Raw genomic sequence first — 15,840 nt, forward strand, 5'->3', positions numbered from 1 at the left:
GATGGGACCCAACCGGGGGTTGGGGCATGCCCCGGTCCCCAGGCTTTGAGCTCTGCGATCACTGCAAATGGCCCATGCCCATCAGCAATCCACATACCAGCTGCCTAAGGTGCTTAGGTGAAAGGCACATAAGTGACAAATGCCATATCGGCAAGTCCTTCAAATCTAGGACGAAGGAGTGCGATATCCATCCAAGAGGGCTCCTAATGGAGTCGGCATTCACTCCAGCACCAGAGCAGCAGTCTGACTCCATGCTGAGCACCGTGGCCTCTGTGTGCAGTGCTCCCCGGAGCCATACATGAGCCAGCACTGGTCTCCCTCCACAGCTCCAGTCAAGAAGCCGAAAAAGACTGTGAGGGGAAGATCTCCTACCTCCCGCAACAGAAAGGAAAGGGCAGGGGGAGAGCCAAGACCTGTGTCAGGCAGCTCAACATCCCCCTCGGGAAGTTGGGCCCCAGCTCAAGTCGAGCAGTGCAGCCCATCCCATGCTTTGCCTGTGACTCCAGATAGTGGTGCAGGCCCCAGCCAGCTTCAGGTGCCCTTGACGCCCGAAGCCCTTCAAGCAGCTCATGAGATCCTGACGCTCCCGGTGCCACCCTCACCAGCTCCTGCGGTACACCAGTCTCCAGGAAAATCTGTGTTGGGACCTATGCATGTGTCCCCACCTCGGCAGTACTGTTCCCCATCAAGAGGGATGTCCCACCAGCGTTCGCCTGCCCACAGCCACCACGCCTCAGGACTGAGGAGGCAGGCTCAGTGGAGTCCTTTTTGGTCCCCTGCACCCCGATCAAGGGACTCAAGGTGTACTTAGCCGGTAGATTGGCACAGACCCTCTGAGGCATGTGCCACCTGACAAGAGCTTCGGGACTGGCTCCAACTGTCTTCAACGGCTCGGGACTGATTGGGCACCAGAGATCGCTGATCGCTGGGCAGTCATAGCCCCTCTCCAAAAAGAAGATCGCCCTACTCAGAATGATGCAACCAGCCCATAGTATCTCCTGGGCCCGTTTGACATCCTGATATCAATTGAGTAGCCTGAGGCATGGATCGCCGGGTATCCAAAGCAGATCTGCCGAACGCCGTCAGTCCCCAAGAGCCCAACCAAGACAATCTTGCTCAGACAGGTCAGCTTTGGGATGCAGCAACTGGACGCGGTTGGACAAGAGCCACTGCTCAGCCCGATCCTGGTCGCCAGGTTCCGACCGCTCCGCTGGTAGCTCCGGCTTGGAGCGAGGTTCCCAGACTGCAGGACAAGCTCTGGTACTGGCAGTGTCGACTACATTATCAGCACCGACACCTGTTCCATGGCCCCAAGTATAGTGGCCGGTGCTATGGTACTCGTGGAACCCTTGGGGGCTCACCCAACCTTCCCAGGCTGCCTGATTTATGTCAGAAGCCTCAGAGAGGCCAGCGGACTCGGTATCCTGTCCCCCTCAGGGTGCTTGAGACTTCGGGTGGGAGAACCCAGGGGAGTAAGCTGCTGGACCACCAATGAACCTGGAGGCTCCCGCGGCACCGGCATCGTCCTCATCGCCGCCAGACAAGGCCCTCACGGGGGCCCCCTCACCCCAGTGCCTCAGGATGATGCACGCCAAGGCGCACCAGGAACTTTTGAAGAGAGTCACTTCTAACCTGGGACTTCAGGCAGAGCAATTGGAGGAGCCCTCGGCCTCTCTGTTTGATGTCCTCGGCTCCTGCCAGTGTGGCTCTACCCCTTCATGAAGGGGTTTCCGAGATCACTAATGCCCTGTGGCAGACCCCTTCTTCCCTGGCCCCTATTTCTAAAAGGGCCGAATGCAAGTACTTTGTGCCAACCAAGGGGCATGAGTACTAATACTCCTACCCAGCCCCCAATTCCCTTGTGGTCGAGGTGGTTAACTACAAGGAGAGGCAGAGACAACCCAGGGACGCCCCCAGAAATAAAGACTCCAGGAGGCTGGATCTTTTCGGACATAAGATTTATTTGTCTTCCAGCCTTCAGCTGAGAGTGGCCAGCCACCAAGCCCTCGTGGGCCGATATGACTTCAACATGTGGCAAGCCCTGAGGCTTCCCAAAAGGAGTTCCAAGTGATCCTCAATGAGAGCACAACCGCGGCCAGGGTGGCCCTCCGGGGCGGCGTCAGATGCTGCTGATGCTGCTGCTCGCACCATGGCTTCTGCTATCTGCATGCGGTGAGCCTCCTGGCTGCTCCTCTCTGGGTTGTCCACTGAGGCCCAGCAGTCAATGCAGGACCTACCCTCCAAAGGCCAGGCCCTATTTGCGGAGTGAACAGACAGCAAATTGCATGGCCTCAAGGACTCCCGCACCATGCTGAAGACCCTGGGTCTCTACGACCCAGCCCCAGCGTGTAAGCCATTCAAACCACAGCAGCCGCAGGGCCAGGGGAAATGAGCCAAGGGCTACAAGTGCCATCTGAGCCACCCTCTGCCCAGTCGGCCTGGACCCGGAATAAGCAGGGGGCCAAATTGGTCCTTTTGAGGATGCGTCCAAGGGCAAAGTACCAAACTAGTCCCCGGATCCATCTTTCCCAGTGTTCTCCAACCACCTTTCCCTCTTCCTCCCTGCCTGGGCGGCTATAACCTCAGCTTGATGGGTCCTCAGCACAGTGGAACAGGGTTATACTCTCCAGTTCCTTTCTACCCCTCCTTCCCACCCGCCTTCCCTGTCCCTCTTCAGGGACCCCTCTCACGAGAGTCTCCTCACGCAGAAGGTAAAGGGGTTGCTACAGCTGGGTGCAGTGGAAGAAGTTCCTTGCGAGTACGTGAACAAGGGGTTCTATTCCTGGTACTTTTTAACCAAGGGGCAAGGACTTTATTTTTCAAAGGGCAAGGACGGTCTGCAGCCTATCCTGGACCTGCGAGAGCTCAACAAATATCTAAAGAAGCTAAAGTTCCGCACGGTTTCCCTGGCTTCTGTTATCCCCTCCCTGGATCCGGTATGTCGCTCTCAACTTGAAGGACGCATACTTACACACAGCGATCTTTCAAGGACACAGACTCTTCCTCCGGTTTACGGTGGGGCCCCACCACTACCAGCTTGTGGTCCTCCCATTCGGCCTGGCAACAGCACCCAGAGTGTTTACGAAGTGCATGTCGGTGGCAGCAGCTTACCTCAGGCGCTAGGGTATCCAGATCTACCCGAACCTCGATGACTGGCTCATCAAGTGCGGCTCCAGGTCTCAAGTCCAAAAGGATGTCGCGGTGCTTCAAGCCACATGCCGCTCTCTGGGCCTACTGATGAATGACAAAAAGTTGACGGCACCAGTGCAGAGGATAGAGTTCACTGGAGCGGTCCTCGACTCTACCTGTGCCAGAGTGCTCCTGCCACTGGAAAGGTTCCACACGTTGACGAACCGCATCGCGGAAATCTCCGCATTCCCTCTGACTACAGCCAGGGTCTGCCTGCGCTTTCTGGGGCACATGGCAGCGTGCACTTATGTGGTCCGCCACGCCAGGCTCCGGATGCAGCCCCTGCAACAATGACTGGCGACGGTCTATTCCCAGTCTCAAGACCCCCTGGAAAAGATCGTTACCATTCCCCAGGCAATACTTCTCTTGCTGCGATGGTGGACCAACCGCAGAACTGTCCTGGAAGGGGTCCATTCAACAGCCCTTCACACTCCATAGAGTTGATGTTGGACATCTCAGGCCTTGGCTGGAGGGTGCATAATCAGAATCCTCCAGACTCGGGGGATACGGTCCCCACGAAATGCGGTTGCACATAAACGTCTAAGAGCTCTGAGCAGTCTGGAGGGCATGTGAAGTCATCTTGCCACACCTGACAGACAACACAGCCTCGATGTTTTACATCAACCAGCAAGGAGGAGCGCACTCGTCATCTCTCTGTCAGGAAGCGCTCCATCTGTGGGACTTCTGCATCAGCCACAAAATCCACCTGGAAGCTTGTCACCTTCCCGGCATCAGGAATACACTGGCGGACTAGCTCACCAGGGACTTCTCTCACCACGAGTGGTCACTCCATCCAGAGGTAGCCTGCATGATGTTCCAGAGGTTGGGAACTCCCCAAGTGGGCCTGTTCGCTACCAGACAGAACAAGAAGTGCCACCAGTTTTGTTCTCTGCAAGGTCTGAGCAAGGACTCCCTCTCCAATGCCTTCCTCCTGTCATGGTCAGGGAGCCTGACGCACGCGTTCCCTCCGATTCCGCTCATCAGCAGGGCCCTGGCATAGACCAAGAGAGAGAGCGCACGTTATCACAATCACTCCGGCGTGGTCTCGCCAGCACTGATTCGACACGCTCATGAGCCTGTCAGCAGCCCCTCCGTGGCCCCTGCCCAACCCACTGGACCTGCTGTCACAGGACCATGGTCGACTCCTACACACCAACCTTGGGTATGGGTGCTGCGTGGCTGAACCTGGAGGAACAGACCTGTTCGGAAGGGGTCCAACACGTCCTCCTGGGATGTAGGAAGCCCTCAACTATACTGTCTTACCTGGCCACGTGGATGAGGTTTTCCCGCTGGGCATCCAAATAGGACATCTCTCCCTCATGTTCCTCCATACAGGCTGTCCTGGACTACCTGTTCCATTTGAGGAACCAGGGCCTGGCACACACTCTCTTCTATTAGAGTGCATCTCACGGCCATCTCTGCTTTTCACCCGCCAATCTGAGGACAGATAGTGTTTTCCCTCAACATAATGGTCAGATTCCTGAAGGGACTTGAGAGACTCTTCCCACAGGTACAGGCCCCTGTCCTGCAGTGGGATCTTAATTTGGTCCTCTCTAGGCTCACTGGCCTGCCCTTTGAGCTGCTAGGTTCCTACTCCTTTTCCCACCTGTCATCGAAGGTCACGTTTCTGTGGCAGTGACGTCGGCAAGACAGGTCTAAGAAATTAAAGCCTTGACCTCAGAACCTCCGTACACAGTCTTCTACAAAGATAAGGTTCAGTTGCGGCCCCACCCAGCCTTCCTGCCAAAGGTGGTCTCTACCTTCCATATGAACAAGGACATCTTCCTCCTGGTGTTCTGTCTCAAATCGCACAAGACCAGTGAAGAGAGGCATCTTCCATCCTGGAAGTCCGGAGGGCCTTGACTTTCTACTTAGAACGTACCAAGCTTTCCATAAATCGACTCAGCTCTTCATCGCTACAGCGGATAAGATGAAGGGCCTTCCGGTGTCCTCGCAGAGGATTTCCAGTTGGATCACCTCGTGCCTAAGGGCCTGTTATGACCTGGCGGGGGTTCCATTGCCGCCGATTGTCAGAGCCCACTCGATGATGAGAGTGCAGGTGTTTTCAGTAGCCTTCCTGGCACACGTCCCTATCCAGGACATCTGTAGAGCCACAATGTGGTCCTCTGTTCACAAATTCATGGCGCATTATGCCATCGCTCAGCAGGCCGGAGATGACGCTGGGTTTGGCAGAGCTGTGTTGCAATCAACACGTCCATGAACGCCTTCCTACCTCCAGGGGTACTGTTTGGGAGTCACTTAATATAAAATGGACATGAGCAAGCACTCGAAGAAGAAAAGACAGTTACCTGTTCCATAACTGCTGTTCTTCGAGATGTGGTGTTCGTGTCCATTCCACGACCCACCCTCCTTCCCCACTGCTGGAGTTTCCAGTAAGAAGGAACTGAGGAGGCCCGTTATACCATGCCATGCGGGCGCCACTCCAGAGGGTGCCAGAGCTGGACCCCGAAGGATACTGCTGAGGGAAAACTTCTGGCACCAGTGCATGTGGCAAGTACACACACCTAATATGGAATGGACATGAGCAACACATCTCAAAGAACACCAGTTACGGAACAGGTAACTGTCTTTTAGGCACCGAAGCTCCCTATCCAATGCATAGGAAGGGAAAGGCACCTCAGAACCCAATCTGCAAAAGCCAGCACATTAGGTGGGGAGCTGTCTAAGCTAGCCAGTGGGAGATGCTGACAAGCGCTAAGCCCCTCACCTCTCTTGAAGACAGGCACCTAAGTCCAGGCTGCAGGGAGGCATCGAGGTCTACTTAGAGATCCAAGATGAGAACCAGCCACGTAGAGTCAGGCACCTTAGGTGCCTAATGGGTTTCTTGCAGGAATGATGTAGGCACTTGACTCATTCCACATGAAATGGGAGAAGAAGGAAGTGGCGGTGCACACCTTATAGCTTTTAGCCCACTCATTAGAGCACTCTACCTGGGAAGTGGGAGCCCCACATTCAGTCCCCATCTCTCTGGCAAAGGGGGAGCGAGGATTTGAAAGGGGGACTCCCGCCTCTCCGAAGAGTGTTCTAACCACTAAGCGATGGGACCTTCTGATGCAGGGCACTCTACCTTTCCTGTGGAAGGTGTTCCCCATTGGACAAACAATGCAAGAGTGATTGGAGCAGGGGCACTGGGCCCTGAGTCAGTCTCCCACTTCCCTGATGGGTGCCCTAACCACTGGACTTACAGCATCATTCTCATGCATTCTCATTCTCTGGCCGAATGACTATTTATCTATAGGAGAACAGTCCTGGGGCCAGATTGAGAGTAGGAATGATTCTGGAGTCCAGCAATTAGGACATTCGCTGGGGAGGGAGGAGACCTGGGGTCCAGTCCTTGTGCTCCAGTCACTTGAAGCTTTTCCACTGTAGATAAATAATTAAACATGAGAGGTGGAGAGAGCTTCACAACAGAACATCCCATAGCTCAGGGGTTACAGCACTTTCTTGAAGTGTGAGTCCCCTGTTCAAATCCTTCCCTCCCCACCCCCCTGCCCTTGAGGGGGGGGAATTGAACTAGGGTTTCCCACATCCTGGGGAAGTGTTCTAACCACTGGGCTAAAAGTTATCAGGTGCATGGCACCACCGTTGCTTCCTCCTCAGCCAGATTTTGAACCACACTTGGTCCAGGGGGCATGCTCAGAGGTTGCCTACAGCATTGGACCCCGCATGTGACTTAGGCGTTCAGTCACTTATTTTCTGGTTCGTGAATCGCTCTGGAGGAGCAGGAGATAGGTTTTTCAGGTCGAAAAAGGTCCCTGGGCGTCTCAGGCTCTGGGCAGGCGCACTGCTGCTTCCCTCTAGGCATCTGGACAACTAAGTGCCGAGTGAGTTTAGAGGTCTCCAGGGATCGGCGAGTGTTTTTTGTGGATCCCACCCTAAGAGACCGTGTCCGTCCTGAAGAGCTCACAATCTAAATGGACAAGACAGAGTGGGAAGGGAATCAGAGCCTCACAGAGGTGAAGTGACTTGCCAAGGGTTACACAATAGGTCAGTAGCAAAGCAATAATAGAAGCCAGTCCAGCCCTATCCACTCAACCACACTGCCAATGCACTGAACAACTGCACAGCCAATTTAGCACAAACTTTTCAAACCTAATGTGCTGACTTTAAACTTAGTTGTTTTTGGTATTTTTCATTGATATTTAACAGGTCTCATTATTTTAAAGCTATGGATATTTTAAGAAAATAGTTTTGGTAGTTTCATTTTAAAATTATTCACATTTAAATATGGCATGTGTGACCTTAGCAAGGAAAACTTTAACTGGAGGAATCCTCATCCTTGTTCATCCTTATCCAGCTATTCCTTCTTAACATGCCTATAATTAGCCCCCTGGCCTTTTGTGCTGTCCTATGTTAAGTTTTTTTAAATGGGTCGGGGGAGGGGAGAATCTTGTTTGCAATTTAAACTGATCTAAGGTTTGCATGGGTTTAAACCCTGTAGATTGTTTTAAGGCTTCATATCAGCTGAAGCTGGTTAAGCCAGTCTGAGTTAGGGTGCTTGTTATAATTTTCAGGTTATTAATAATAATTAATTGTTAATGGTCCAAATCCTGTAGCTTTAAACTGAGTTTAAGCAGCCAAAACTGCCACTGCTTTCAACATGAGTTTGGCTGAATATGGTCTGAGTTGAAAACTATAGGATTTGATCTACTGTTACTTACATGCATTTCTAAAGTGCCCATCCTTCTTGTATCTGGACATCGTTCTTTGGTCATATATGGAGTTTTAGATTTTTATTTGATTACAGCATAGTATTTCAGCATGTTCTTGTTTTATGAGAGAGTCAGTAAATCCCACATTCATGTCTGTGTTTCTCCTTTTTTTGGATATTGTAGGTAATTGACCATAAATTGTATGGAAGTCGCACAGAATTTGATAATGCAGTTGATAAAGTCCTTGAAGAATTCTCAGTTGAACTGATCTGTCTTGCAGGATTTATGCGGATTTTGTCTGGTCCCTTTGTCGAAAAGTGGGATGGTAAATACGCTATTTTAAGACATACTTCTAAACAAAACGAGACATTTTTGCAGCTGCAATTAAGCATTGTATTTCGTCTGGCAAACATATAGAGAAAACAAGCCAAGTGCACATAGATGATTGACCAATTGAAATAGTAAAGCTTTTTTATCAACTATATTCTGGATTTTTTTAAGAAGGTACAAAACTGCTGAAGGTTGGAACCAGGGGTGGCCAGTGACCTGGCCAGTGGGGGAGGATAGCCCCTGGCCCCACCTGTTGTGCCCTCCCCCTCTACTGTTGCCTCCCCTCCCCCACAGGAGCCCAGAGCACCCCCACCACAGCCCTCAGCCCAGCACCGGGTGGCCAGGTGGCGTGGCTGCAGCACCCCCAACACTAGTGCGCTGGGTGGCCAGCCCCAAAGGGCCTGGTGGCAGAGTCTGAGTGCCAGGCAGGCAGTGCAGGCCCAGCACCAGCCGCCCTGAGTCCCTGCGGGAGGCAAGCCAGCCAGCCTGGGCCGGGGCAAAGCGCTGGGAACTGCAGGAGGGAGTCTGAGGGCAGAGCATGGGCAGGACCACACCAGGCAGTTTGGGGAGGCATAGCCTCCCCCAGCCTATGATACCTGTCGCCTATAGTTGGAACAGAAACCTTCCCTCTCTTTGGTTGCACGGGGAGTTAGAAACTTAAAGCAGTTTAGTGCCACACCAGTTGTGTATCATTAGCTAACCAACCAGCCAGTTGCTGATCCCATCATTGGTGATGATGCAGGAATAAGCCATGACATGCTAATAGTTTGTTCAAAGGCTGAGGCTGTAGCATTTATAGAAATAGCTCAAGCTGCAATGTCATTTAGTAGTCCCTCTGGTCCTAAATAAGTGTAAGGCCTGAGTACTCATTGTGTGCCTAGGATTTTAACATGATATGCTTGGAAATCCCCAACCAAGCCAATAATGGGGAGAAACATGCTTATTCATGGGATGCCGTACACAGTATCTGCACAAGGTAGTAATGTCTTCCCGGGCTCTGTGCTATAGATTCCTTTCCCTAGCCTCCCCTGTTCCCAAACCCGTACCCAAGTTTCAGGACAGGAGGCCTCTACAAGTGATGTCTACGATGATGGGATCACCCCAAAACTATAGTCCTAGGTTATATGTCGCCTTTTTGTGTTATGAAAATGAACCTCTCAGATAGGTCATTTACCCACCTGCTGCTCTTAAGCTGAAGTTCCCATCAGGCTGTCTTTATCCAACATGCTCCCACCGCTCTCAGGTGCATAGCTTTCACCCTTAACTTCAGTTGCTACAGAAAAAGGGGAGGGAAGACAAACAAAAAAAACCCTCCACCACCTCAGCTAATGGTTTTATGGGGCCAGGGAGAGAAATTCCTTCCTAACCCCAAGCAAAACAATTGGAGTGACCCTGAACATGTGAACAAGAATCAATCCAAGGGATCTTTTAGAGCATCCAAAAACCAGCCATCGCACCAAACGTACGATCTTGTTAACACAATGAAAGGTCACCCCTGGTGTCAGCCTTAGTGGCTGGTGAGTAGGGAGCTCTTCAGCCTGCTGTGAGAAAGCAAAATTGGTTCCTAATGCCCCAATGCCAGCTCCTTTTAAACCCTACTATAATGGAGAAGGGGGCCACCTTAATCCTGAGTTGCAAGGAGGCCAGGGAGTGTCACACAAGCTTCTGCTTCTTGGAAGGGCAGGGGGATGCTCCTGTGTAGGCAGCAGTTCCTTCTGTTAAGATTGAACAGTCCTTAGTGGCAAGGAGACTAACCTAGAAAGAAATCTCACCACTTTCATGGAAGCTTGTGTGACACTCCCTGCCACCATGGGCCAATATTTTAAGTCACTAACTTGAGTGGGTATTAAGGACTATGAGCAATAGGAATGTGTCTGTAGTCAGATGAAGAACAAACCATGACACCAGGGGAGAGAACACCACCAAAAAGAACAAGCTATAAATAAATGATAGTCAGAGCAGAGATTCTTGGGAGAAGTGTACTATGTATGTGCAAATGTTTTATTGTTCCCAACCCTGATCAGCTGAAAATAGATGGGGTAGAACATAGATTCCTGATGAGTTTTGGTCTGTCTTGTTATGGCATTATGAGCATTTTGCACTCTGGTTCATGAGGAGGCATTTACTCGTTTAAACTTGTGAAACGAGGGCTGAGAGCTAAGAGATAATGATGATTTCATTTATTCTTTTCTAGGAAAAATACTGAATATTCATCCATCTTTACTACCTTCTTTTAAAGGAGCAAATGCCCATAAACTGGTATTACAAGCTGGAGTCCGAATCAGTGGCTGTACTGTGCACTTTGTAGCTGTAAGTACGCCATTTCTAACAGCAATGAGCAGCTTTGAAAAATTTGCAGTCAATAATCCTTGGTTGGAATAATACCTGTGTCAAAACAACCTGTCTTTTTCTCTTCGTTTGCAGAAATGGTTAAGATGTACAGTGAGATGAATTCTTTAGAATGTTGTGCATTGGGGGAATTGGAAATAAATACTATACTAGAATTCAGGCTTCATCTACGCTTGCTTTTTCTGTGCAGCTTCCTACCATTGGTAACAGTAGTGCTGCTCCACCAGTTGTCGTATCAGTGGGAACGCTAGCACAAGCAAGGCCTTGGTGATCAGCAGCATCTTTATCCACTACCGTGTTTCCAAGTCCTGTGTTTTTATCATGAGCCTCACCCCGTTTAGTGTTCTCCTTAAAGCTCCAGTTGTTGGAATCAAGGGACGCCTGACAATCTCAGCTTTCGTTACCCCAAAAAAAAAAAAAATTGTTCCAGCCCTCATGCTTGCAGAGAAAAGCTTGAAACTGTGGAGTGACTGTAACCTAAAACCCCAAACCCCAGCAGGCAAAGAAAAGAACCCTAAATGTATTAATTTAGTAAAAGTCATAATTTTTTTCTTTTAACACTTCGAGTTGGCAATATTGCCACCATGTTGTCAAGACCTGCTTTGAGCAGGATAAGCAATGGTCTTAGGCCCAGCTCTTGACCTCCCATAAGAAATTCAGAAGATCTGGACACCTAATTTCCTGGTGCTGATATTTCTGTTTTGACACCTGTCTTGCTTTTTAAGCCTACGGCTTATCACCCTTAAGATGGACTTAAAACCACTGACATTTGGAGACTTGCTGCATATCCACCTGCTCTGCCTACCCTTGTGTATCCACATCTGAAACAATAGTTTGTTCCCTTTTAAACACAGAATTTCTTAAAATAGTTTCTGCCCTGAATGAAAGCAAAAGAATCTAAGGAAAATATTTAAATGACATCCCTTTAACGTTGCTTTTTTCTCAAACTTTATTAGAATTGGATTTGAAATAACTGAGCAGTTGAAATTGTTGTAACACAGAAAGAGCAGAAGGATGTCAATACACAGGCTGGCAACCAATGTTTGGTGTCACTTAGTGTATTAGTGACAGGAGGTTTGTTTTTTATTTTAAAACTATGTAGGAGCAACTGAAGGAAGGTGCCTCTAGCTTGTGGGAAACAGATTTAAGTAAACTGTATAGTGACTAAAATATTTGCAGCTGCTAAAAACATTTAAAATTTTTTTTGAATCATTCAACAAGTGGTAGGCCTGCATGATGGTAGGAGAGTCTGTGGCTTTGGGAGGACTTGGCTTCCACAGAAAACATTGCTCATCTGGACCCATGTTAAAATGCTTCTGTTCTCTCTTGACCATTAGCTGAAAGATTTATTTACAAGTTAACCTTTCCCTCCCTGGTATTTTAGATGTTATGAACTCCATAGGGTTGATGAGCCTTGATTTCTCACCATTTGTGGAGAATGCATTTGCACAATTCAATTAGTTTGGAAGCAAGATTCCTCTCCCCTCCCCCCCCCAATTTACTTATCAGGATTGAAAGTAGCAGGACGCAGCTCCCTCATTAAATGCTTGAAATCATCCTCCCACTCCTATAGCTGCTTAAGAAATCCATTTTCTTACTCTTGCCAGCACTGTGGCATGGGAGGAAGCAAGGAGTTCGGTTCTTCCAGACACGAATGTGGTTCTGTCCCTCCATTGTATGACATTGTGGCATTTCCATAAGTGAAGGAACCCCTGAGAGACAATTCATAGACAGCAGGGAACATTACTGATCACGTGGGAAATAGTTTAGAGGAGGAAAGATCTTTTGGCTCACTTAATCCATCTCCTTGTCAATGCAAGATAATTCTCTGTTGTTAATATACCTGCATTTTGTCTAGTTCAGTTTTATATGGACTAAGTGCCATGGCTTTCACTGCTTTCTGTGGGATGCTATTCCTCAACCTCACAGAAATGTCACAAATGTTTTCATGGCATTCACCCTGGCCTACATGCTTCTATTCCTGGAAACAAACTCCCATCAATTCCCTGCAGACCAAGGTGTGACCCCACTGTATTTTCTGCAGTCCTCACATATCACAGGAAATAGGTACCACTTATACATAAGGTAACCAGAGCAAATAACTGTCCTACTTTTGTGCGTCTTCTCTTCCCCCCTTTCAGTTTACAGTATTCTGGATTTTCTTTTTTCAGAAGGAAGTTGATGCTGGAGCTATAATTTTTCAAGAGGCAGTTCCCGTGAAGATTGGAGACACAGAGGAGACCTTGTCAGAAAGAGTAAAAGAAGCAGAGCACAGAGCCTTCCCTGCTGCCTTGCAACTGGTAGCCAGTAAGGCAGTGTGCCTAGGAGAAAGTGGCAAGATCATCTGGAATTTAGAACAGCAGAATTGAGAAGACTCTTGGCTGTAGTGATGGAACAACAGTACTAAAGTTCTAAAAACAATAATTCAGAAGGCAGAACTTAGCAACTGGACAGTTACTTTTATTCTGTTAGAGTATTTTAGTGTAACATTTCCCATGGCATTGCAGCAGGATCTCTAAAGTCTCAAGTGCTACTGCTCCAAAGTAAAGGCCGAGAAAGCCAAAAATGGGAAGGGAGGGGGATTTTATTTTATTTTATTTTATTTTTAAGAATACCATAGCCCTCACTATCAGCTACCACATTAATGATGATGGCTTTTTCCACTGACCTCTCGGTCCATAATTTCACACTTTTTATTCTACTTTTGGTAGTCTTAGACTAGCATCGCCAAAGAATCAGAGATTTGAGCATCTCTGGCTTTCCGTATGAAAGGATCATAGTAGTTGAAGCTCATTAGTCAGTATTAATTCCTGAATTGTTTGACACAATTGTAGCAAAAGAGCCTGTTGACAGAGGCTGTGAAAAGTCTTTTCAGGACAACTATTAGTACCAATAGAATGGAGGTGAAAGTGGGTGGTACCATGGTGGTAACTGATCAGCATTGCTCTGGCCACACCTAAAGGAAGTAAGTGGCCCTCATAACAAAAATCTTTCTTTAAAGAAAACGTTGAAGTGGATTTTGCTCCTGCAAATTGTGTTTTTCATGGAGTATTGTACCTGGTCTGGACTCAACATATCAAGTAACTCCAGAGGTAGAACCTGTGATCCAGCAGATGACTTACAGAATGAAACTCCTGATGAACGCTTACCTGTGGGTAAGTGGGTCTGGCTTTAGGGTCCTCATTTCATACTGATAGTCCACTAGAGGTTAAGCAAGTTTAGAGTCAGAGGGTTTTTTGTTTTTTTTCCTTTAATGTAGAATTGGGAATGAGATGCTTTTCAGTGCTCATAATCCTATGTTAAATTCTTTACCAATCCTGTCATAGCCAGATTCAGGAATTCTGGGAGCATCTGTTTAAGCTAGAATAATATTGATTTTTTTTTTTTATTCTCTACCTACCTCTCTTCCCCTCCAATGTTTTTTTTGTTCTCAGAAGCATATTTGAGTGTTGTTATGGCTGAACTCTTACCTCTGTACAAGCCCCCTTTTTTAAAAAAAGTTTTTAGCAGCTGCAAACATGTAGGTCACTATACAGTTTACTTAAATCTGTTTTTCCCACAAGCTAGAGGCACCTTCCTGCAGTTGCTCCTACATAGTTTTAAAATAAAAAACAGAAACCTCCTGTCACTAATACACTAAGTGACACCAAATGCTGGTTGCCAGCCTGTGTATTGACATCCTTCTGCTCTTTCTGCGTTACAACAATTTCAACTGCTCAGTTATTTCAAATCCAATTCTAATAAAGTTGAGAAAAAGCAACGTTAAAGGGATGTCATTTAAATATTTTCCTTAAATTTTTTTGCTTTCTTCATTAAGGACAAACTATTTTAAAACATTGTGTTTAAAAGGGAACAAACTATTGTTTCAGATATGGATACACAAGGGTAGGCAGAGCAGGTGGATATGCAGCAAGTCTCCAAATGACAGTGGTTTTAAGTCCCTCTTAAGGGTGATAAACCTTAGGTTTAAAAAGCAAGACAGGTGGTAAAATTTCTAAAGACCTTGCAAACTGTTGTTGGTGATGATGAGTACATTCTCTAAAAACTACAGCCTGAGCCGGGGAAAGAACTTTTAAACAATTTGTGAAAGCAACATACAGCTGATCCTTCAGTTTCATTGGGATGGCAGAATGATTTAACAGAACTTTAAGAGGGAGGATATTTACAGCCCAACACACCTCTCTCTATAGTGATGTTATTGGAGCTTATAAAGCATTACAGCCAAAATATTCACAGAATTCTCTGTACCAGACCGGCTGAGGTAAATCCTGCAAATGCAGGTACTGTGAAAAATGGTTTATGGGGACAGTTTTTAAAATAAAACAGTCTGGGTCCCCTTTCAGAAACAGGCCCCATGAGGCTATATAAAGCCAGAAGCATTGAAAAAGGTTATCAACAGATATTTACTGGTGAAATATTCATAGGGGATGAAGCCTTAATCAAGGGATGGAGGCCTGTCTAGGGCTTTAAAAGATTACAAGGACAAGACCAATTCTTTTTGGTCTCAAGAATTACCAAAAAAGTTAAGGGATGGCTGGAAGCCTCATCTCAACTCTCCAACCTCCTAGGTATACAAGAAGAAAAGAGCTGTGGTGACTTTTACATCAACACAGTGATGCCAGCTTTGGGGATTTTCCACAGACCCCTAGTTTGAATTTATACAGTTTTAACTAACTATATTTCCACTAACCCTACCTCCCAGGCCCCTGGGAGATTACAATATAATCTGAAACAGCATCACCCAACAAGCCTTCTGAAATCATCTTTGGGGGCTAAGAATGGGCATTTCTTCCTATAGTGAGGCTATTAATCATCCACACCTGAATTAGTGGATTATATGAACAAAGCTCAGAGGCTTTGAAATGCTGGATTAGCCAGAAGTGAAAGGCCAAGAGGAAGCTGGTGCGAAGAGAGGAGGTACTCCTCACCAGGTAAAAGATTTTAAATCAACATGACTTTTGTTCACTATGAGGCTGAAGAATGCATCAAATTCAAACTAGAATGATTCTAAATATCCCCTTTGCAGACCAGCATAGAAAAAAAAATATATACAGTTAGGCACCATCTCTTATCAGCATTGCAGAAGCTCTCTGCTTGACTTTTTTGCCAGGAATTGGATAAGTTATATGGATTTGAATACATTACTGTATCTTTCTGTTGCAAGATTGATTCGATCTTTTACAAACCAATGCGGGGCCCAAGGTGGGACTAGTGAATTACCTCAAGGCCTCGATTTTCAACCAGCAGGCTGTCACTCTGGGAGATAGTCTTACAGAGCCTTTACAGCATCGATGCTCAA

The 15,840-nt window shown here is 47.6% G+C and overlaps 1 protein-coding gene across 3 annotated transcripts in view; it reads left to right on the forward strand.

Annotated features, from left to right (window-relative positions):
• GART (phosphoribosylglycinamide formyltransferase, phosphoribosylglycinamide synthetase, phosphoribosylaminoimidazole synthetase) overlaps positions 1-15,568 on the forward strand; it is a 55,761-nt gene extending 40,193 nt beyond the window's left edge. For all 3 annotated transcript variants that reach the window (XM_043508331.1, XM_038391992.2, XM_038392000.2), the window contains 3 exons: positions 8,046-8,187; positions 10,387-10,502; positions 12,713-15,568. In XM_043508331.1, coding sequence (XP_043364266.1) covers positions 8,046-8,187; positions 10,387-10,502; positions 12,713-12,910 — 456 coding nt within the window. In that variant the 3' untranslated portion in view covers positions 12,911-15,568. The remainder of the gene's footprint in view (positions 1-8,045; positions 8,188-10,386; positions 10,503-12,712) is intronic.
• Positions 15,569-15,840: the final 272 nt, after the last annotated feature.

The sequence above is a fragment of the Dermochelys coriacea genome, chromosome 1 (assembly GCF_009764565.3).
Source record: "Dermochelys coriacea isolate rDerCor1 chromosome 1, rDerCor1.pri.v4, whole genome shotgun sequence".
NCBI lineage: Eukaryota > Metazoa > Chordata > Testudines > Dermochelyidae > Dermochelys > Dermochelys coriacea.